At 38.6% G+C, this 24166-nt stretch overlaps 1 protein-coding gene across 1 annotated transcript in view; it reads right to left on the bottom strand.

Moving 5' to 3' along the window:
- Window positions 1–24166, bottom strand: part of LOC141147852 (uromodulin-like) — an 86737-nt gene that overhangs the window by 41052 nt on the left and 21519 nt on the right. The window contains exons 5-9 of the mRNA XM_073635019.1: window positions 23844–23858; window positions 14741–15574; window positions 14376–14489; window positions 6745–6947; window positions 4336–4490 (exon numbers count right to left, since the gene is read on the bottom strand). Coding sequence (XP_073491120.1) covers window positions 4336–4490; window positions 6745–6947; window positions 14376–14489; window positions 14741–15574; window positions 23844–23858 — 1321 coding nt within the window. The remainder of the gene's footprint in view (window positions 1–4335; window positions 4491–6744; window positions 6948–14375; window positions 14490–14740; window positions 15575–23843; window positions 23859–24166) is intronic.

Below are 24166 nucleotides of genomic sequence, written 5' to 3'. Positions count from 1 at the left end.
TCTTGTAGGAACACTATGTTTGCCTTCAGTTTAGACATCATATCAAGAACTTGACTACGCTTCTCCGGGATGTTTAATCCCTTTACATTTAGCGAGACTATTTTGAGTAAAGAGGGTTTTGTAGTGGAGCGTATGTGTGCCATAGTGGGTTGTTGTTCAGTCAGAACGCTAGCGAGTGAGCGAGACACAGGTGATAGCTCAACTTTCCCATGGGAGTTGGAAGGGTTCGGAGGAAAGGGCTGTTTGCAAGTTTTGCCTTAGACGGGATGTGATGGTGGCGGAGACTGCAAGGAAGGAGAAGGAGAGAAAAAAAAAAAAAAGGGGGGGGGGAGGTGGGGGGAAGGCGAGGGGAAGGAAGGGGAAGAAGAGAGAGAGAGAGAGAGAGAGAGAGAGAGAGATAAGTGAACTGGGATTTAGAAAAAAGTGAGATGTATGGTATTCCGGCGTGAGGGAGGTTATGTAGAACCTACCCTACGGATCGAAAGGTGTCCGGTTTGGTTTGACAGGAATACCTACTTTCCTGTCTTGTGGGGGGGTGGAAAGTGTCAGGTCGAGACTGTCGAGATTTAGTATCACCCGTCCACTGAGGCTCATGCCTATGAGTGCACGCGGGAGCCAACAGAGTTTTAAAAGCTAGATAAGATAACCTTGGGTCTAAGCTCATGGGGGTCAAACATGCGACAATCCAGACAGGTCATTTAACAGATATATTGAATCAACATTGTATAAACAGAATTGGTACTACATTGTAAACAAAGTAGATTGATGCTAAGACCAGAACCTTAACGGAGATCCTCTAAACTTATTAAAAGTAACAGTAAGCCCCATTGTGTCACCAAGGGAATGGGGATGAGGAGGGACTCTAGCAGTTAAACATATCAACGCTGTTAATAATATTCTTCCGAAGTATTCAACACCATCGGGTTACCACTGACTCTATATCGGAAAGTAACCCTTCTCATTGGTGTGTGTGTTCGGGCAGTATACAGGTTATGGTCGGTATTTTTACAAATTACACTCTAAGTTGAGTTGGGAGGTAGACCTCTCTAACCTTAATATGAATTTAATATCTCAGAGGATACAAGGTGAGACCGCCTGTTCCCTCTGAGATGGTGTTAGATAGGTAATCGGAACACGTGTGATTCGTTTTGGAGATATTCCCTTTGGTTGGATATCTAGGATTTAAGGATACCGCCTAACAAGAGAACATGGACTTTCTAACAAACTGTAATTTTTAAACATACATATAACTTCTTACCCACGTAGGGTGTCAGGAGGAAGGGTGAGGCCTCCACAGATGCCACATTTCGGAGGTTCATTAGAGTGACTAATGCTCTCGACTACTCTAGGGACGGTTGAAGATTTAGATTCGCCTCATTATAGGAGAGGTGAAAGATAGCAAAGCGGAGTAGGTCCGTTGCTTGACATAGAAGGGAGGTTGGCATCTGTGTGGCGTCACCCCCCATAAGTCACCCGAACAGAGTGTATGAAACTACATTCATAAAAATTATTGAGCTTTGGAACCAGAAATAATTGCAAGCAGAGCGGACTAGGAGGCTCACATGTAGCATACCTTCTAGGGCAAATGGGATTGGGGGAGGGTGGCGAGGAAAGGGGGGGAATTGGGTAGGGAAAGGGGTATAGGAGGGTGAGGGAAGGGCATAGGGAGAGGAGCTGGACGGTATTTTAAGTGAAAGTATCATTTGCAGAGCATAGAGACCGCCAGAGCTTCTAGAAGGGTCAGACATTGTGCAAGGGTTTCCCTAGGGGAAGGTCCGACTCACAGTTTCGCTGGGGGTGGTTCCACTTGCTCGCGGACCAGTTTTTCACGGTGGGCGCTCAGGAGCAATGCAGGTTAATTGTTACTGAAAGGGAAAAAGAAAAGTTATCTGTGAGGAAACCGTTTTCGGGAGGCGCTTGCCGTCCTGGGTGTTATTGATGGGTGTTGCGGGCAGGTTCTTATCTTGAGAAGACGTATTCAGTCTTGAGAGATACAGGATGGAAGGGTTGAGATTGTTCAGTTGGATCTATCATGGCGGGCTCTTCTGTGGGCCGGGGAGGCCGTAGTGCTGTTGAGTGGAGCGTTCCGGGTATCTGACATGGTAGGTTCCCTCGATGGGGTATGTCTGCGGCGTCTTATGTGGAAGTCATCACGGACTGGAATGGCATCAGTAGAGGCTGACCTTCTCATGCGCAGCAGGCGAAGAGTGGTGTACCAATCCGGGATGTCAATGCGTGGAAGATTTAGTGCTTCACAAAAACCTGGCAGATCTTCTGGTAGGCGTAGGTTTGCAGTGCGACCTTGGAATGAGGCAGAGAGGCAGAAGGGAAATTTCCTCCGGTATTGAATTCCTTTGGTGCGCAGTAGGTCAAGAAGAGGGCGTAAGTCTCTCCTATTTTGAAGGGTAATGGGCGAGAGGTCTTGGAACAGCTTTATATCGGCTCCTTGGTAGAGTAAGGAGTGGCGATCCCTGGCCCTATGAAGAATTTCCTCCTTCAGTTGAAAGTTAATGAGACAACATATCATGTCCCTGGGAGGGTCAGATTCTCTGCCTCTGGGCCTCAAGGCTCTATGCAAATGTTCAAACTCAATGGGTGTTTCAGGAGGTCTGCCCAAGAGGTCGTTAAATATGGTGATTGTAGCTTTCGTGATTTGCGCATTTTCAACGGATTCAGGGATACCTCTTACCCGTATGTTGTGGCGACGGCCGCGGTTGTCTAAATCTTCCATATGCCTCTGGATATCCCTGAGCTGTGATGATTGTGCCTGAGAAGAGGTCTGTAAATGTTGAATGGAGGTGTCATGGCGGTTGGTTGTTTCCTCCAAATCATCCAGGCGTATTGTCATTACCTGGACATCTCTCCTGAGATCCGTGATGGCTGCAGAGAGTGTGGCTTTAATATCTTCTGCCACAGATCGCAGATCTTGCATGGAAAGGGGCTGTGGGGTAGATGCTGCTTCAGCTGGAGGCTGGGTTTGTGTGTGGCTTCTCCTTGAGGGGCTGAGGCTGGAGGAGCGTGCAGCGTTCGAGTAGGCCCGATTTGAAGCCGGGGCCTCGCGTGCCTGGGTCCGGAAGATATCCGGGATATTGCGGCCGATTTGTGAGCCGGACCCCCTGGGGGAGCGGGACCTGGCTGGGGATGGTTCCCTGGACGTTTTCCCCATGGTAGGGCTAGGATGGCTCTGCTGTGCTTACTAAATTAGCCTCCGTGGACGGGAGCTCGGAATCTAGGCGGCCATTCAGCTCCGGCTCCAAGCCACGCCCCCACAACTTTTTGTTATTTATCAACTCAATACAGGTTAGCTGTTATATTTACTATGACTTTTGTAAAATATAATGTGTCTTTTTTCTGCTAATAATGATTTAGTGTAGTTTTAGCGAAAATATGGTTTTGATAAACATTTGCGCAAATATCATTGTGCCCTAAAAATCAGTGGCACCTTATTTTTTTTCTACTGGTCATGTGCTTTCAGAAAATATAAGGTTTTATGGGGGTCTTTTACACACTCTGAAAGTTGTAGCAGAAAAATAAAAAAGTAATAGAAAAAATTGCAAAAATGGTCTGGCCAGTTAAGTTTCAAAGTGGAGCGCAGGGCCTGGCAGTGAAAAGGATAAAACAACAAATTGAAATCCCATCTCACGTTTAGAAGATTTGTAACCAACCTCGTTCTATGAGGGAGTGCATAGTAGGAAGATATCTAGACTGATTTACTTAATGAGTTCATAATTCTCACACAATAAATTGTGTGAATATTCACTTCAATTATTCAATCATGTGAAAATCAAGTTCCTTTTTTGCTTTTTCTGCACATGATTGGATAATTAAAGTGAATATTCACACAATATTGATATATGCACAGTACAAGGTAAAGGTTTACACAAGGGACTCTTTCTGCTGCATTTTTTGTGTATTTTTTGCATGCCAGATCTAGGAAAGGGTCTGGTGTCATGAGTAGAACAGCCTACCGCCCGGGTTACACATAGGTCCATATACAGCTGACTCTTCTTATACTTTATACCGACACTAATTTGCTGATCATTCTACATCTGCAGCCTCCCAGCCTAAGGCAGTTTGGTGGTGATAAACCAGGGACACTGACCAAGTGTATATATCTGTCTGTGTGACTGGTAGATTGACTGTAATCCTGATGTATAAAGTGGAGCCTGATGTATACATCACTCTGGAGTATGTTGGTGTTATATAAACATAGGAAATACATTTCTACAGGACTGGACACCAGTTGGTTGGTTACAACATCTGCATGCAATCTCATCTCATCTCATTCAGCACTACACCTGTATCTAGGAAAGGTACAAAGGAAAAGCGACTCACACTACGTAGGAGCTGATAGCGGTTAGAAGGTTGATCTCCATGTTTGATGGATAATCACAATAAAAGTCAATGGGGATCTCATCTCTTACAATCACTCCGTCAGAATATGATGCTAGGTATACAGTATTTGTATATCTGATAACACTTCCATTATTCTGTAAAATAACATTTATAGCAAACATTAAATAACGATTACAAACAACAATTTTCTTTCCTTGTTCTTTTATTTTCTTTTTCTATATTTCATTGTAGATCTTCTATACAGATCAATTGATTATATTCACAGGTAAATCTAAATTACTCATAAATGCTTCCACTAAAAATTAATAATTTGGTAATAGTTACCTATTTACATATATGTTAATGTGATAAAAACCACATGATATTAGGTACAAAGACATAATATCAATGCAGTAAAAGGAAACATTGGTAGCGGGTTAGGTACAAGCTTTGTAAATCTACCCCTTTCTGTTTGAGGCTTGTAAATTGCATATTTTCAATAAAAAATATTGGAGAAAATGAAAATTAAAAGAACAATACCAAGCATAAATGTTTTTCTTTTTTTTCTCTTAGGTAAATAGGACATATAATATAATATAATCATGTAGTCATGTATCCAGCTCCTTTCTTCTACTGCCTGTTGCTCGGTGTGAGCTGCCATTTTAGTCAAAGAAAGGCAACAATATGTGTTAGCTTATCAATAAAGTGACCAATGATTGGTTTACTGATCACTCTTAGCTTGTCCCTATTGTATTCTCCACCATAGAGATCATTCACCTCCTGGACTATGCCTGATGAAGGAGCACGCATGCTCCAAACGTGTGCACACCCATAGCGTCACTGGAACCTGGGAAATACAACAACTAAACAGACGATCCACGCTGTGCCTCTCTCAACCCAGCCTGTGACACTGGTTACCACCGGGCGCCGCCAGACGGGACAAGAGACAAGTGAAACACACTCCAGCACATAGGATCGCCCCCTGTGGAGCCCTGCTGCCCACCACACAGCCTACCCGGACTGATTTTTTATCTGATGTGTCTGTATCCACCTTACTCTGAGTGAGTGCATTTCAACTTGTAATAAAATGTTTATGTTTTAACACTGCACTTAGGTGGGCGCTGCTTCTCTTCTTTTTTATCTCCCTCCAAAGGTGAATTCTGCCCTTCAAGCATGCTGCCTCCTATATTTGTGTCAGTATCTCTCCCCCTGAGGTCATAGACCTATACTCTGTATTCCCACCTTGATTCTCCCCTCCCCACTCATCCATTTTATCCTAGTTTTAAGCCTGGATTACTGTTCATCAACCCAGCACTATCCCTGGACTTTTTTTTATCATTTTTTATCATTTGACTGTATTGTAATTTATATATAACTGCCATATAATTGATGTCTCATATAAGCTATTTTTTATTTTTTTATCAATTTGTTATTATTTAATATCCTTTTGTGTATTGCTCACCCCAATCCACAGCTGTCTTCCCTTAGCGCAACAAAATATTGTAAATAAACCTCCTTGACTGTCACCTTTTACTGCTCATTTGGGTTTCCTGTTCTTCAAGGGGAAATTCAGAGCTCAGTTATATTGTTACATCTGCTGACCCCGATCTGTTCTAAACATTTGTGATTTACAAAACATTTTATGGATTCTTATTGAGAAACTGGCAAGCCTGCTAGGATATACTCAGCATCAAACTTTCTCATCACAAATATACATTTATCAAATGAGGATTTTAATTTCACATTAGTATTCATCAGAATGTAGTCTTTGAATTGTACAGAGAATGGGAAGAAAGGATGATGGGTAGGTGACTATTCCGGGGTTTACTTGTTTTATCTAATTACCCCCTTAGTGGTTTTCTACTATCTGATTACTTCAGGAAGTGTGATGTATATTTGAAACATATCAGGTGACGTACCACTTTATGTTTATTAAATTCAGTCCTTATTGTCTCTTATTAAAATACAGACAGGTTAATGTAGGATTGCATATCAGATGTGTTAATGACATCAGATACATAATCATAAAGTGATTAAAAAACTAACATAAAAGTAGCATGCCCATTGATGTACTTAGTGTGAATAGAAAAAGAGTCATTCCATGTCCTCATATCACCTTCTCAGAGTCCATTAATAAATCATTTTTATGAACTGACTTCTCCATGAATGAGCTGGATTTTGAGCACAACTCAGCAAATACACTTAGAGAATTTGATGTAAGGATACGGTGATGAACATGTTTTCATTCACACTCAGTACAAGATTGGACATTTGTTTTTAAACATCAAATGCCCATTTAATTGTGATGAAAAGTGACAAGCCTGGGCTAAAACAAATGGGGACAATGGCAATGCAAACATTTTATGAATACAACATCAACAGATAATATGGTAATGGACATCTACGTACCCAACTGGATCCCCCACAACTGCCATCTGCTGGCCGTATGATGAAAATGATGTAACTTTTATCACTTCTTTCAATGGTCCCTTGGCAGGAATAGTCTCTCAGATGGATGGATGAGGTGCTATATCCCCACTTCTCCACAAGACATTTTCTGAATCTCACTTCTATATTCTCCAGGCCACAGGTGACTTGTGGTTTAAGGTCATCTACACAAGTAGAAAGAAGAATATTGATATATGATGTCAATATGATATAAAATATATAATATAATATAATATAATATAATATAATATAATAGAAGATCTACTTTGTCATCAAACTGACTCATCTGTTTCACTCACAAAGGATTAGTTAGGGGATAAGTTCACCTTTGGGAACATGTAACAGGTTCCCACTCCTGCAGCCTCTCCCTGATCTGCTGCCTCCCTGTAACAGCAAGCTGGGGATCTTCTTCCCGCACTTGCTGTCACTATTTTAAAAAAAAGGGCAGCTGTGCAAGGGCTCCGCCCGCCCGGCCGCGCCATTAATTCACAGATTTCTGTTAATGGAAGAACTACAACTACTGTCAGCCATTGAAGCTGATGGCTTATAATTCTCAATGAACTGCCATGGCGCTGGTGAGTGCTCCAGGTAATTCATTGATCCTTCCTGTCATTCAGTAACTACCTCCCTGCACAATGTATAGGCAGACAGTATACTGAGATTGTCTGCAGGATCCAGGCATTGCACCTGCATTCTGATGCAGGTGCAATGCCTTACAGGCTGAAATGTAAAAAGGTGAACTTATCCTTTAAATATGTTGACTACATTAAGTAAAGGAGTGAATGGGGGGTTGGGTTTGTATGCGTTTAAAAAGACCTTTTACCTGTACACTGAAAGGGAGGGGGGTAAAATGTATTAGCTACCCTATGCCAGAAGGAAAGTGACACATGGAACACATTTTTTACTATTCCCTCATGTCATCCTTGAAGACCAGTACTGCAAAGAATAATGGTGTCCATTAACACCTGAACTGATTTTGAAAGGGGAGGGGCATTTTATATGGAGATTTCATCTAGAACAGGGGTTTCCAAACTATGGCTCTCCAGTTGTTCAGGAACTACAATTCCCATCATGCCTAGTCATGTCTGTGAATGTCAGAGTTTTACAATGCCTCGTGGGACATCTAATTCTGCAACAGCTGGAGGGCCATAGTTTTTGAGATCCTTGATCTTGAAGAACCCTCTTAGAGCTCAAGGACATCTAGACAGTACTATTCACCCATGGTCATAGTAACTGGTATCTTTGGGGGAATGGGACATCCACATTCCCAATTTTGTATTCATAAATTGATATGAATCAATATGAAAAAGAGAAAAAGCAAGTTCTTTAATTAAACTGAGCCAGTTGTGAGCTAAGGTAACACTGCTGCTGGAGTGCAGGCACTGAACATGGAAGTACATTTATTATACTTCAAATTTGAAGACAAAACTTTGGATTGATAGAGGATGTGACATTTGCATAAGTTACCACTATGCTCCACCCCCTCTTAATGCTATGCCCCACCCCTTGCTATTCAAGTTTAAAATGCCACAGCCTTTATTTGCCACTGAGGATTTGGCAGCAGAATGGCTGGGGGTGTGGCTTAGAACATAGATGGGTTATGAATTAATGAGGATTTGGACAGAAAGCAATGTTCTCAGTACAGCCTGGACCTAATATCTAAGGGGCTCAGCAAAGGCACAGAAACTGATGCGAAGAAATGAGATGGACTTCTTATAAGTCAAAAGATGTTTATTTTAAAACATTATTTTTTTAATTATTTGTCAAAACTAAAAAGTGTGTATAATCACCCTCCTCAAAGATACCAGACCAGTACACTTTTATTCCACTTATCAAACAGCCATAATGTCAAAGCTGAATGATAACCTGTTTGTAAAAATTTGGAGCTGAAATTTTGCTGCCTGTTTGCCTTGTTGAGCTGAAATTGTACCCACCCTGAGCTACTGCATTTGTTTACACTAAAGATAAATAATAATACAATTATTTTAACTTTTTTTAAATTATCTCCAGCAGAGTATGGAGAGCTCCAGCTAGTAATTTTGTCTGTAGTCTTCAAGTATTTAGAAAGGGCTTGGATGCAAGGCACTGGATGTGTAATGGGTTCCAAATGGGGCTATTGGGAAAAAAAATAGGGTTCTCTTAAAATAAGAATGGTCTGTGCAGACCCCTTGGAAGAAATCTATGAACCCAAGGGTGAAAGAGAACCCCACACCATAGAAACTTGAATCAAAATAGTTCTGGTTCCTTAACTTCTTCCCGCCCAGCTTGTAGACAAATGATGGTTAGGCGGGAGCTCTCTTATTCTGGATTGACGTCATATGACATCCTACCCAGAACATGGCTCGAACAGAACAGCCAATGACAGATCACTGTTTCGGGCCGCTGCCAGTACATGTGATTGTTGTGACCAATCAAAGGAGATCACATGAATTACAGACAAGGTGCAGCTCTTAAAAAATATAAGAAATCAGATTATCAATCCAATTTACATAATCATAGTTGGTCCATCTAAGAAAGCTGAATAGTGGTGATTATTATGATAAAAGAGCAAAGGTGTATCCAAACAGAAGCCGTCATCATCACCCTTTCACACTGCCTCTTACCCCTCAATGTAGATGCTCACTAAGGAAGGTAATCAATCCTGTTCAAAGTAATCCTGGGATGGTGTCACTGGATTGTGTCCCCAGCTTCTCCCTAATAAGATATTCCTCCGCTGCCCACAGTATCTTTGCCAATTTGGTAAAAATCTATACAGGCATCAATACAGAGAAACCAATTTTTTCCAACCAACAAGATGGCCCTGGGTCCTGGTACGCATTGACATCACACGTCACAACTCCTCCCCATGTGTTTCATCATCGATGACGTAAGGAGAAGCCACAATCCAGTTACATCATCCCAGGATTACTTAAAACAGGCTTGATTGACCTTCCTTGGTGGGAGTCCACATTGAGGGGTAAGAGGCAGTGCGAACAGGTGATGATGATGGCTCCTCTTTGGATACTCCTTTCCTCTTTTGTCTTAATATTCAGAGAACTTATATGGACCAACTATGATTATGTAAATTGGACTGATAATCTGATTTCTTATATTTTTTAAGTCCGTAATTCTTGTTTCTTATGTTGTTATTACAGTATATATGTGCTAGCAGCTTTTGTATTTTGCATTTGTTTAACCTAGCACAACCTATCTTGTTTTATACAGAAGATCACATAACATTTGTATGCAATGGATGGATTTCATTAATGCCATTCATGGTGTACTATTGTGTTGCTAGCTGTGATTGGTCACAGTGATCAAATTGTACAGACAGGTCACAGCTCATCTGTACCATGTGATTAGCTGTGGCCAATCACAGCAAATTACAACAATACACACAGATTGAATGGATTTCATTCAGTAAAAATGGTTGTTTTTATCAGTGATATTCACTGTTATAAGTGATCATACTGTGTATATAAAAAAAAAATCTTGATCACCTAACACTGTATTGCTCTGGTCACAGTATGTGCATAACAGAATTATAAAACAGTAATAAAAAAGAAAAAAAATGAAAACAAATATTATTAAATATACAAAACATGAAGGGAACTGGGATTTTAAAGGTGCAAAGGGTGACACAAAATTTATGCAAAAAAAAAATTCACATTTTATTTAGAAAAATTGATAAAAACATATTTGTAAAAGGAGTTTACATTCAATGTACTGATACAATCTTAAATAGTGCAACCAAAGGATTTGTTTCTCAACATGTTTCACCACATGCCGTGGCTTCTTCAGGAGAGTAATATCTATCAGGCACTGAAGAAAACAATACAAAAATTACACAATGAACAATAACGGGACAAGCAAGAAATCAATATAAGTACAGAGCAAGAGTAATACCACATATCCAATCTGCCAATACAATACTTCAGCCAAAGAGGGATTTATTTACCTGTATGCAGGTCTTTCAAAAAATTGAATAGTGAATTGAATATAAACTCTAGTATTTAAACTACTAAGTCAGGAAGCGAACCCAGCCAGAGGATCAACTGATGACCACAGAGAGTAAGTAAGATCGCCTTTTTAACTGATGGAAGAGGTCCTAGAATGTGGATGGAGAAAGGAATAAAGAAATGTTCATTGTTGCAATCTTCGATTTTTGAATCTCTTAAATACATCAATCAAATCAGTATAGTCAATGGTGTCACTTCCGGTGTGCCCAGCACCATTGACTATACTGATTTGATTGATGTATATCTCTTCCTGATTCAGCCAAAAGTGTTACTTCCAGTTTTACTGCCTATGGGCAGACGCACCTGCAGCATCCGCCTCTCCCCTAGCTTTTGGTGCCGTTTTTTGGTGCCAAATTTGAAGAGGGGGAGGGTATTTAAGCACTCTGGTGGTGGTTCAATAGAGATCCAGCCTGAGAGGAGGATGTTATTTTCTTCACACACCATCTGACCCAGGTATTTTATGCCATTTTAAGGAAATCTTAGGCTAGTCATTGAGGAACCCTACCTTTGGTTCAGGGTCTTCTGACTGATTTCAAATTTTGCTGTTGTTTTTAGGTTTATTGCTGCCTTTTCCCCTTTTTTGGGGCTCTGTCTTAGGAAAAACACAAACTAATACAGCAAAGTAGCTTGGACTTTTGGTTCAAAGATAGTTCTTTATTACAGGTATGTTTTTTTTTTTAAAGCAAAAAATAAAAAATAAAAAGATTTAACAGATTAAAAAATCAGAGATTGCAACAATGAAAATTTCTTTATTCCCTTCTCCATCCACATTCTAGGACCTCTTACTTAGAGGTCCTAAGGTCCTTAGTGGTCTTACTTACTCTCTGTGGTCATCAGTTGATCCTCTGGCTGGGTTCGCTTCCTGACTTAGTAGTTTAAATACTAGAGTTTATATTCAATTCACTATTCAATTTTTTGAAAGACCTGCATACAGGTAAATAAATCCCTCTTTGGCTGAAGTATTGTATTGGCAGATTGGATATGTGGTATTACTCTTGCTCTGTACTTATATTGATTTCTTTATTGTCCCATTATTATTCATTGTGTAATTTTTTGTATTGTTTTATTCAGTGCCTGATAGATATTACTCTCCTGAAGAAGCCATGGCATGTGGTGAAACATGTTGAGAAACAAATCCTTCGGTTGCACTATTTAAGATTGTATCAGTACATCGAATGTAAACTCTTTTTACCAATATGTTTTTAGCAATTTTTCTAAATAAAATATGACATTTTTTTTTTTACATAAATTTTGTGTCACCCATTGCACCTTTAAAATCCCAGTTCCCTTCATGTTTTGTATATTGTATACTTCAGGGATGTGGTGCCGATATTTATATTGGATGTGAGGCAATTGTTTACATTTTCTCCTTTAAATATTATTAAATTACATATGCAGTATAAGTATTACAAATTAGTAATTTATTTATTTTTTTCCATACTATCACCAGTCAGTGTAGTTTCCCTTATCACCACCACACCAGTTATATGATGGTGCTGTACTGCATTGTTAACATATGTTAAAAAAAAAGTCTTTATTTTCCAAAAAATTGTGACAAAAAAAATACAATTTCAAGAAACTCACCATGGCTTTTACTAAATACATTGGGCTTTTCCAAAAAGGGGTAATTTGAGGGATATTTGTACTGTCCTGACATTTTAGGGCCTCAAAAAATGAGGTAGTCTGTCAGCCCATCATGACTGATTGATTTGTAGATATATAGCATAGTTTGTGGACTCTATATCTTTCTTACAGACTACACACAATTTACACTGATTTGGATTACTTTTTACCAAAGCAATGTGGCAGAATACATTTTGGCGTAAATTTTGAAGAAAGATTATTTATTTGTAAAATTTTATAACAGAAACAAAAAAAAATAGAAAATTTTGAAAAAGAAAACCTGCAATCTTTTTTCATTTATTTAGCAAAACAAAAACAAAAAATCCAGTGATGATTAAATACCACCAAAAGAAAGCTCTATCTGTCTCAAGAAAATTGTCATTTAAAAGTGGGACAATGCTGAAAGCTGAATTTTGTCCTGGGCAGGAAGGGGGTGAAAGTGTTTGTTATTGAAATGGTGTCACAGCTTAATGTACTAGTGACATGGGGTGAGTGACATGTCAGAAGGTATGCAAAAGACTACCCCATGAGAAAATGGCCTAAGTATTTACTAGTAGACATGTGCAATTTGTTTAGTTCCAATTTCGTCTTTTAACAAATTTTGACAAATTTGTTAATTCCGATATTTCCGAATTTCCAAATTTTCAAATTTAGAATTTCCGAATTTTTAAATTTCCAAATTTCTTAAAATTTGAAATTTAGGAAATTCAGAATTTCGGAAATTCGAAATTCAAACATTTCGGAAAATCTAAATTTTGGAAATTGGAAAATTTCTAAAATTTGAAAGTTTGAATTCCGAAATTCAAAGTTTTGGAAGTTCGGAAAGTTGGAATTCGGAAATTGGAAAATGTCGGAAATTTGAAACTTCAGAAGTTCGGAAATTCAGAAATGAAAAATTTGGGAAATTTGAAAATTTGAAATTAGGAAATTCAGAAATTCTGAATTTCGGAATTTCGGAAATTTTAAATTTCTAAAATTTGGAAATTTGAAAATCTGAAAATAAGAACGAAAATCTGAAAATTCAAAAGAATGCAAATCTGTAATTTAAATTTGTATTCATTACGTTCACAAACAGCCAACTATAATTTAATAGTTAGTTATTATAAGTTAATTTTACTGATAATTTTACTGATAATTTTACTGATTTTTTATTCAGATTTTTAAATTTTCGAATTTCTGAATTTTCGAATTCTGAAAATCCGAAATTTCGGAAATTCAGAATTTGAAAATTCTAAATTTGGAAATGTGGAAATTCAGAAATGTGGAAATTTGGAGAGTGGAAATTCAGAAATCCGAAAATTCCAAATTCGGAAATTCAAATATTTGAAAATAGAATTTTCGGATTTTCGAATTTCCGAATTTTAGAAATTTTTGAATTTCTGAATTTCCCCAAAAAGCAAAAAAGCAAAAATGAAAACAAACACATTTTTTGTCAGTGCACATGTCTATTTACTGGGCTGATTTCATAGTAAATCCTTTATAGGTAGACCTCTAATGCCCCATACACACAGTCGGAATTTACGACGGAAAATGTGTGATAGGACCTTGTTGTTGGAAATTCCGACTGTGTGTAGGCTCCATCGCACATTTTCCACTCAGATTTTCAGACACACAAAGGTTGAGAGCAGGCTATAAAATTTTCCGACAACAAAATCCGTTGTTGGAAATTCCGATCGTGTGTACACAAATCCGACGCACAAAGTGCCACGCATGCTCAGAATAAATAAAGAGATGAAAGCTATTGGCTACTGCCCCAGAATGATCAGATTTTCCGACAACTTTGTGTGACCGTGTGTATGCAAGACAAGTTTGAGCCAACATCCGTCGGAAAAAATCCATGGATTTTGTTGTCGGAATGTCCGATCAATGTCCGACTGTGTGTACAGGGCATTATTAATAAAGTGATTATAAAGTTATAAGAACTCCTAAGTTCCTTCAAATAGAAATCCTCATGTTTATAACCTACAGTACCTGCTAGATTTCCTATTTGTATTCCAGATTTACAGTAACAGCCGGGAATTCCGCCCACAATTCTGCATTCCTCATCCGGAGCGCAGTCCACCCCTGAGCAGCTATAATTAGATTCTAGAAGAGAAGGAACACAATAAATGTTTAATAACCTGAAGCACATAAGAAATATATACTTTATATACTGTATATATAGATATATATCTATATATATATAGATAAATAAATCTATCTATCTATCTATCTATCTATCTATCTATCTATCTATCTATCTATCTATCTATCTATATATATATATATATATATATATATATATAGTTTTATAAATGAAGACAGCATACTGAATTATGCTGTATGTAAATACTTACCTGTACAATAGGCAAAGTCACAGCTTGGTGGTCTTTGTAGCTTATACACATAAAATCCTCCCGGACACATTTTCACAGAAATATTATAAGTATATGTACAGCATCCGTCATACCAGTTGGAACAAGCTGTACGATTCACAATGCCGTCACTGACTGTAGGGTGGGAGCCGTTCATCCAAATGGGGACAGCAGTCCCACAGCTTTGTTGTGGTATGCAGTGCTCGGGGATTTGCTGGTCATATTCTCCTTTAAACCGATACCAGCCAGACAGACCATAGTCACAATGATACCAGTAATACCAGTAATACCAGTAATTATAATTGTATGTATTAGAAGTACTGCGCCAGGGGTCATTAAGTATGGTGTGGTTGGAGCAAGGGTCAATACAGGAATATGATCCAATGAACTTCACGCATTCTTCATTAGAGCCACACGGTGTTCCTTGTTGGCATTCATTGATCTCACAGTGGTATCCATCTCCATAATATCCATAGGGACAAGTACAGGTGTAATATCCATAATAATAATTTGTACATATAGCTAGTGGATCACAGTTATTCAGAGAGCTGTTCGCACACTCATCAATATCAACACAACCAAAATCTTCTTTATATTCAAATCCAGAGTAACAATTACAGGTGTAAGATCCAATAGTGTTCACACAGTAACCATAACCATAATAATTACAATTGTTGGTGTAATAGTCCTGACATTCATCTATATCATTACAAGATGATCCATCTCCAGCAAATCCCTCTTTACATGTGCACTCCCCGTATCCTCCAAATTCCGAACAAGTGGCATTCGGGTGGCAGTCAGAATCCGAACAAGTATCTAAAAAGAGAAAGAGCGTTTTCCTTAGTATATCCTTAGTATTTTTCTTAGTATATTAGGTATCACATCACTAGATAAGAAGAGTAATAGGTGGATATAGGGTCAGGATGGGGGTCATGGGATCAGTGTGGTAACAAAAAGGGGTCAGGTCCCTTAATGTTTTGGGACACATTCACAAATATAACTCCTGTACCTACAACAATCCTCACAGGAACAATGGAGGACATTTATCAATTCTGTGCCACAGCCAGGGAAACCACAAACAGGAGCATTGAGGCAGATCTAATGCACACTGTATGGTCATGTAGGAACCTCAATAGCTTCTGGTGAAAAATCTTTCAAATTATGTCAGAAATAACAAGGACCATGACTTCATCTAAACCTCCATTAATCATCTGAACCTCTTGACACTAACAGTTCGCAGATATGCGCCCTCACTGGACTGCTTTTTTTTGTGGGGCAGCATATCCGTGTATCTGGATTTGTGCTGGGAGCGCGCCACATGGTGCACTCCCAGCAAAGAGACTGGGGTCTCACTGAGAGCCCCGGGTCCCATACTAACAATCGGAACCTGAAAAAACCCCGGTTCTGAGTCACCAGATCACTGCTATAGCCCCTGATTGGCTATCACAGTGATTAGTCACTGTAAAGCCCGTCCCTGTGTTTCTCTCTCTGTGAATGGTTGGGAGAGATACATCGTATCTTTCTCTCTTCTTGCAGAGAGAAAAAAAGTGTAAAAATAAAATATAATAATAATAAATAAAGGTCAGGGTCAAAGGTCAGAGTTAGTATATTTTTTTTAAATTATTATCAGTGTCAGTGTGTTTTAGGTAGGATAAATAAAGCAAAATGCACACCATTGTTTTAGGGCTGTACTATGGCTATATCACTGCGATCGCTGGGAGAAGGAGAATTTATTGTGGGGTTGTTCTTTGGTGGTAGGTAATTGTAGTAATAAAAAATCTACAGCTAATTTAAATATATATATTTTTTTAACTATTTTGGGCTAGTTTTTCTTTGATAATAAAAAAATCAGGTGATATCCATTACCATTTACCACCAAATGAAAGCCTAATTTGCCCTGAAAAAAACGCAGTATAATCCACCTGGATTTACAAAGTAGTTGTGGTGATATGTACAGTTTTACTAACATATGTCAAAGTTGCAAAACTGTGCCTAGGCATTCACATTTGTTTTACCCTTAGGTGTGAAGGGGTTAAACTTAGGAATAGATGACTTTCTCTAATGCTTTCATACTGTGGTCACTCTCTTGGCTGCAAGGCTGACTGTCATTAGACAGAACCTTGCGCTGAATCCACCTGAAGCTGATGGATTGGTTCAAATTCATTAAACCTTCAAAAAATTATTAGCCATGGGGAAAGATAAAAGTTGTAAATTTGAGAACATCTGAAAGCCTTGAGTTATTTTGGTTGGAGCTGAGTGCCCACAATATAACAGATGACCCAAGGACAAGTTTTCTGTAGATAATAAGATTTTATATGTATAGTTCCTAACCACTTTCTGTCTATTTCCTTTATTCTATTGAAAATGTTTTGTGCAACAAAAATTGAGTTTTAGATTCAATAGATACCTTATAAATTCCTTCCTTGATGTCAATTATTTACAATGGGGATGGTGGATTGAATAGCTCTGGGTCCCTAGGTGAATTTCATTCTGTACCTATGACTGGTATTATTACAGTATTCTAATACAATTTTCCCAATGAGGCATCTGGGTAATGTGTAGTCTGCTTCCATACAGAGAATAACCTCTGTGGGAATACTTGGGCATTCGGTATAATGGTTGGATGAAAGATTTGGAGCACCACACCGGAATTACATACAGTGTACATAGTTAGTCTGGTTGAAAAAAGTTCAACCAATAGAAGGGGAGAAAATAAACTAAAAAAATCCTATTATATGCAATTGTACATTACAACAATCCTATACCCACTGTTGATGCAGAGGAAGGCAAAAAAAAACAGAAAAGCATAATCCAATTTGTTCCAGCAGGGGGAAAAAATTCCTTCCTGATTCCCCAAGAGGCATCGGATATTCCCTACATCATCTTTGCCTATAAATATGTTAAATGCTAAAATGTTAAAATCCAAAAGATGTAATGAACTCAACAGCCACTACATTTTGAGGATCTCACCCCCATCATCAGGACTTAAAGTGGTAGTAAACTAACACATGCCAAAATCCACTGACAGGCAAGGTTGTTATAACAGAAGAGGCCATAGAAGGCTCTTCTGTCATAAATATCTCCCTTGCAAGGGCCACAAAAAATAAAAAAGCAGAGTGATAAACACACACACCCTAAAGAGTTATACTACAAAAATGTTTATTATGAGTTTACCCCTTTTAGGGACTCTTTAGGGATATAGGGATTTTAGTATTGGTGTTGTTTGTATTTTGCTCTTTCTTAGCGAATAAACATTTTTGTAGTACACCTCTTTAGGGTGTGTGGGGGGTCCCCTTGAATGAATAGGCAAATACATAGACAAAAGAATTAAACATCTTGTCCAGGAACTGCCATCATATGTTCAGGATTCCACAAATATACTGCGCAAACTGAACAACTTGGAGATACCGGAGGACTGTATATTAGCAGGGATTTATGTGGAATCCCTCTATTCATCAATCCCTCATGCAGTGGGAATAGATACAGTATCCTAGTGGTTGGACATCAGACACACCCTGGCAGGCCCCCACAATGAATTCCTGGTAGAATTATTGGAATTGGTTCTGAACAATAACTATTTTGTCTTTGATAATTAATATTACTGACAAAAACGGGGTGTCGCCATGGGGGCACCATGTGCTCCATCATATGCATGTTTACACTTAGGATGGTGGGAAAGAAAAGAAGTATATAACCATCCTGCGTTCCTGGTACATGTAGTCCTCTGGGTACATTTCATTGATGATGTCCTGGTGGTGTGGAGGGGTACTGTGTCACAGTTTGAATCATTCATAGGAGAACTTAATAAAAATACGAGAAACATCTTTGGTACATACAAGGTGGATAAACATCAAATAGAGTTTTTAGATCTAATGATTCATAAAGAGGATGGTAAAATTGTGACCAGTACGTTCAGGAAACCCACAGTGGGGAACAGCCTCCTCCACGCCACCAGCCATCATCCATGGCCACTTATTAAGGGTATCCCTGTGGGACAATTTTTGCGAATTCACCACAATTGTTCTAAATTCCAGGATTTTCAGAAAGAAAGTAATGAACTGACCCAAAGATTTCGTAGTAGCAGATATCCCAACTCCATTATCAGACAGGCTAAACAAAAAGCCCAGAGAAAATGGAGGGAAATCATTTTGGGACTTGAACAGGATGAGGAAAAGCAAAACAAGGCGAATGCAGATAAGATAGGACTGGTAACCCCATATGGTACCCATTGGAATTACCTTAAAAGTATTTTGGATAAACACTCTCACCTACTCATGTTGGATAAAAGACTTTCACAAATTCTAGGACCTCTCCCTAATATGATAGCAAAGCGTGCACCTACATTGAGGGACACTTTGGTTCATAGCGAATATACCCAAAAAAGGATTGAAAATGACCCCTCCCTATCCTTTGCCTCACATATTGAGGGTAGGCATCCTTGTGGACATTGCTCTATTTGTAAATTTGTCATGAAAACAAGCATTTTTAAGGACTCTAGTGGCAGTCAAACATACAGGATTAAGCCATTTGTAAATTGTTCCACAACCTATGTTGTACCAGATTGTTTGCCCTTGTGGGAAAATATATGTGGGTAAGACAATTAGAGAATTTCGTAAAAGACTGGGTGAGCACATTTCTAGTATAGTTACAAAAGATGATACATCACCAGTAGCAATTAATTTCAGAGACAATCATGGGGCAAAACCCACTGGCCTACAATGTATGATTATTCATAAACTTGAAATGTCTAATAGGAGAGGTGATTGGGACAGGATATTATCACAGAAAGAAGCTAAATGGATTTTTCTTTTGGACTCTATCACCCCTAAAGGGTTAAATACTGACATGTCCTTACAATGCTTCCTCTGAGAAGCCATTACATATATTCTTGCATCCTTTGGTCTCTAGTGTAGATAATGAGATAATGTGGGCTGTTCAAATATCCTATGGATCTAATATAACAGTTGTGCACACTGTTTTCAACACAGATAATGGATGGAGCGCCAATGTTTAGATACCATCTAACTATTATTTAGTTATCTAGTTTCCTTTGGCAATTTTTTGTTTAAAAGTTACAAAGGATTTTTTGGCTCTTTTACTGTTCCTAAGGCCACAATATTTATAATAGCCTAGTTCAAATTCATATCTTATGGTGTTGGAAACAGTGTGTGCTTGTTAAACCAATCAGGTGTCCCCATCCATGCACTGCAACGGATCAAGATTTGGTAGACATATTTCCAGGGATATGCAATATTAATACACATTATAGCTGATTGTGACACAACCCAAACTACCCATGTCACTCTTCTCGTGCTGACCCTGAACAAATATATGTGTTATTATAGCCTCCCCCATGTTAGTGTATAGCATTCAATCTGGATGGGATCGGTATGTGTATGCGATAGTTTTTTGACTCAGCAGTGCCCCTGGTGGGAATTCTCCTACTTCCCACCATGCATTTGTTTTCACTGCGGTGTCATGTGGGAGGCTTACTATATTTGGATTAAACTTACTGTCCTATTGACACCTACAGCACGGGTATCAATTGGCGGCATGGGATCTCTTACCAGGGAATGCATGGAGATGTGTGAGCGGACCCTCCTGGTGCTGCCCCATTATATGTCTTATCTGACATGATCTGACTAGCATGCTGGGGCTGGATGCAGGACTATGTGGGTTTGAATGCTGGATGGCCATGCACTCACTGTAGTGGAGGTATGTCCCCATTGATCCGGATGCATTTATGTTTGAGCCTGTTGTGGATGAATGCGAGGTGACTGACATGTGTTTGTGTATCACTTGTATCCTCTGATGTTTGTCTTATCTGACTCTGCGTCTGTCCTCACTCCACAATAGGATCGGCTTTCTAGGGCTCGAATACATCTACCGACCTACTTCAATTTTACATGTTAACCCTTTAGCTCCCATTGGATTGACTCTGGGGAGCATGTATCTGCTCACTGATTTAGCATAAACCAATACTTTAAACTTTTTATCTCCTAATGTACACAGAGTAGCATTGCTACATGTGTTCTTTGTTTCAACTTAATGGATACATACTTGCAATTTGTTCTTTCCTGTCATTTTGTTCTATGCTCCCTCTATTAATATGACATTAGACTATCTAATAGAGAAATCAGGTTTAGTTTTAAGATCAGCATTGTACTGTAACTTGTAGGATTGTTATTGACCTAAGAATTATCATTTTCATGCTCTATTGATCTGATATTTATATTACTTATATATTATTTATATTACTCAAGATTCCATTGGTCTTGGACTGCTCTATAAATGTTTTATATAAATGCATTTATGTTCATTTATATTTATGTATGCAGGGCAGTACATGGGACTTTTAAAACACTTTGATTATCACATTATTTACTGTGTTTTTATGGATGGGATGCATCTGTTTTTAATTTTACATAATTAGAGGTGGGTCGTGGCCCCTGACAAATCCCCAAGCTCTGAGAAGTCCTGTAAATTAAGGAATGAAACATGTAAGCGTTTAGCTCTTATTGCTGGGATGGACACCCCTGTTCTTTGCCCCCTACCCCTAGCTAACACCCTATGATGGGCTTGAAGGACTGAGCTGGAAGCTGATGATTTTAATGAACCTAATGATACATCTATCCTAAATTTATCAGCATGATTGACCTCAACATGGAGACTAATTGATCTTTTATCATGGAGAACATACACTGTGACTATGGTTTTTTTTACTCTATCGGCTTTTCAAATAGCCCGACACATATTGACCATTCTATCTTGGATGAGAAATCACTATCTCTATCACAGATGAACGATCATCAACTGGAGATCTATGGCTATCACATACAGACCAACAGATTCAATCTCATTTTACATTGGAGAGTTCTCTATGTGATCCGGTATCAGTGAGTAACCCACCATGTAAATGTATTATTACAATTGCTTGGATGTTATACCTACATGCCATGGGAACCCTGGCTCTTGGTTACACTGACGGTGCCTATGTGATCATTTCTGTTTGTGTTATATACTGTATCTGACAAGGTCGGGATTGAAATGCTTAGTGATCCATCCATCTGTAATCGGTGTCTGTCATTGTTTAACCACATGTTTTGCTACCAGTTAAGATCATACAGCAGGACTTTCTATACATTCGAGGATACAATAGCAATCTTTTTTTCTTTGTGAGGAGAAGATTTTTCTCTCAATTTTTGGATTATCCATTTTCCCAGTGTGTCCCCTTTTTAATGATTATTCTATCTTTGACTGACTGTGTGCCCGACTGTGGTATGACTTTACACCTTATCATTGGTCGATTGGACTATATCATTTCTGGAATGTAACAGTGTGGCACATTTCTGTTTACGGAATCACACTGTTCCCTTCAGGAATTATCCAGCCTAGTTCCTCGCCCCAGGTGGCTTGGGGTACTGTTAGGTGTTTATAGGGGGTGTTTCATATTGGGAGAGGGAGGAATATATCCACTGCATTTAACCCTTTCAATATCTTTAGAGATATTTCTCAATCACCCATTTATCTTTTCGTTTGTATTATTAGGAGTTTACCCCTTTTAGGGACTCTTTAGGGATATAGGGATTTTAGTATTGGTGTTGTTTGTATTTTGCTCTTTCTTAGCGAATAAACATTTTTGTAGTTTAACTCTTTAGGGTGTATGTGTGTTTATCACTCCGTTTTTAATTTTTTTGTGTCCCTTGCTAGCTTTTTTTGATTACATACCCCCACTATTTAAGCGGTGAGTACTACAATTTTTGAATATAGGCAGGATTCCCATGTATCTACATTTTGTTGCATACATGTCTCCCTTCCCTGTTAGCAGTAATGCAATCTGACCCAGGCATGTGCAGCTCTAACTGCAATTGTGGCACTCTCTGCATGTTGTGGTGAAGTGACGCGTGATGTCACTGAAGCCCGGCCATTCAGACGTTTGAAGATTTGGAACCCAGAAAGAGCCATGACAGCCCAGCACTGTAGGGCTCTGTTTGTAGGTAAATCTCTCATAATGTAATAGTATGACGTGCACACTAGTAAATTATGATTTCAACCATCAAGGGGGCACGTTTTTGGACTTTCTCAAAGAGAATTTACTGCCGCTTTAAGGGAATGGTTTTTGGAGGACTCGAGCTTGAAATAGGATAAGAATAATTGTGTACCAAATATCCCGATCTCCTTGTTGCATTTATCAGCTGCTGAAAGTTCTGAAGGAGAATCGAGACTTTGAGTGCACAATTATCCTGATCCCAATCCCAGCTCGTGTGTTTTCCTAAGCCCTAATGAAGGGGGTGGGCTGAGTCCTCCAAAACTCATCAAGATCATTGCTTGCTTTGGTGTAAAACCTTCTATTTGGAATTTAACATTCTGATGTAGTGCTCCAAAACTTTGATATAACTGTAATAATTTAAAGTTGGATTTGCTGTCTCATACATTAATGTATGATTTCATATCATAAGCATAACACTCACATTATTGAACCTGATGTGTTCTTGCACCTTTGTGCCTTTCAATTTTGTATGTATTAGCTCTCGTCTCTACATCAATCACTGTTAGTTTTACAAAAAGAAATAAAGACTGATTTAAGTTAAAAAAAAAGATAGTTCTGTGACAGAATAAACCCGGCCATTGACCACTTCTTAATTGCGTGTCTGTTTTGTGTGAAAATCTGTCTCATATCCAGCAGTAAATTAGATCTAATGACCTAGAAAATTTATTCACCTTTTGCACTATGATGCAGGGGACACAAATGCATAAACAAACTGTTGCACAGACTTTTCTAACTGACACAATGCCTGATTTTTATTTATATTTATCACTAATTTGCTTAAAAAATGTCCCCTGATAAATTTCTCAGTCGGGGTGAACAGGAAATGGCCAAAGCTGAAAAAGTATCACCAAGATTGATGTCATTTGTAGAAAACAAACTAAAGTAAGAGCAGAAGTTTTGTTCTGTAAATCTCAGGGGTGGTGACCATATTGAATATCGTCTATAGACTGGTGATCTCTACACATAACAGGAAGATAATAGAACTGTAATATTTACATATAAAGAAACCACAAAACTATCATATGGTGAGCTTACCTGGTTTGTCCAACCCTACAAAAAAATGTAAAAAAAAGAACATTAGAATGTGTTCCTTGGCATTCATCTCTTGCAATTAGCAAATCATCATTGCAGATAAAGTGACATTTTGTGAAAACAATAATTATAAAGTTCTCCTTTGCACTCTGCCAACAATATATTGCTTAGATTTCACTCTACGTGATGCTGTACTATTCATTGTTAGCATTGCAGTCATACAGAATTGAGGTCCGTGATTTAAAAACACATATTTAGTGATAGAAAATAATACATAGATAAATTAGAGTGAAATTTGAGGACTCTGAACACTACAACAGTGGAAA

Source organism: Aquarana catesbeiana, linkage group LG06, assembly GCF_042186555.1.
Source record: "Aquarana catesbeiana isolate 2022-GZ linkage group LG06, ASM4218655v1, whole genome shotgun sequence".
In the NCBI taxonomy this organism is placed as follows: domain Eukaryota; kingdom Metazoa; phylum Chordata; class Amphibia; order Anura; family Ranidae; genus Aquarana; species Aquarana catesbeiana.
The sequence above is the reverse complement of the archived record's forward strand: the minus strand, read 5'-3'. Positions and strand labels throughout refer to the sequence as shown.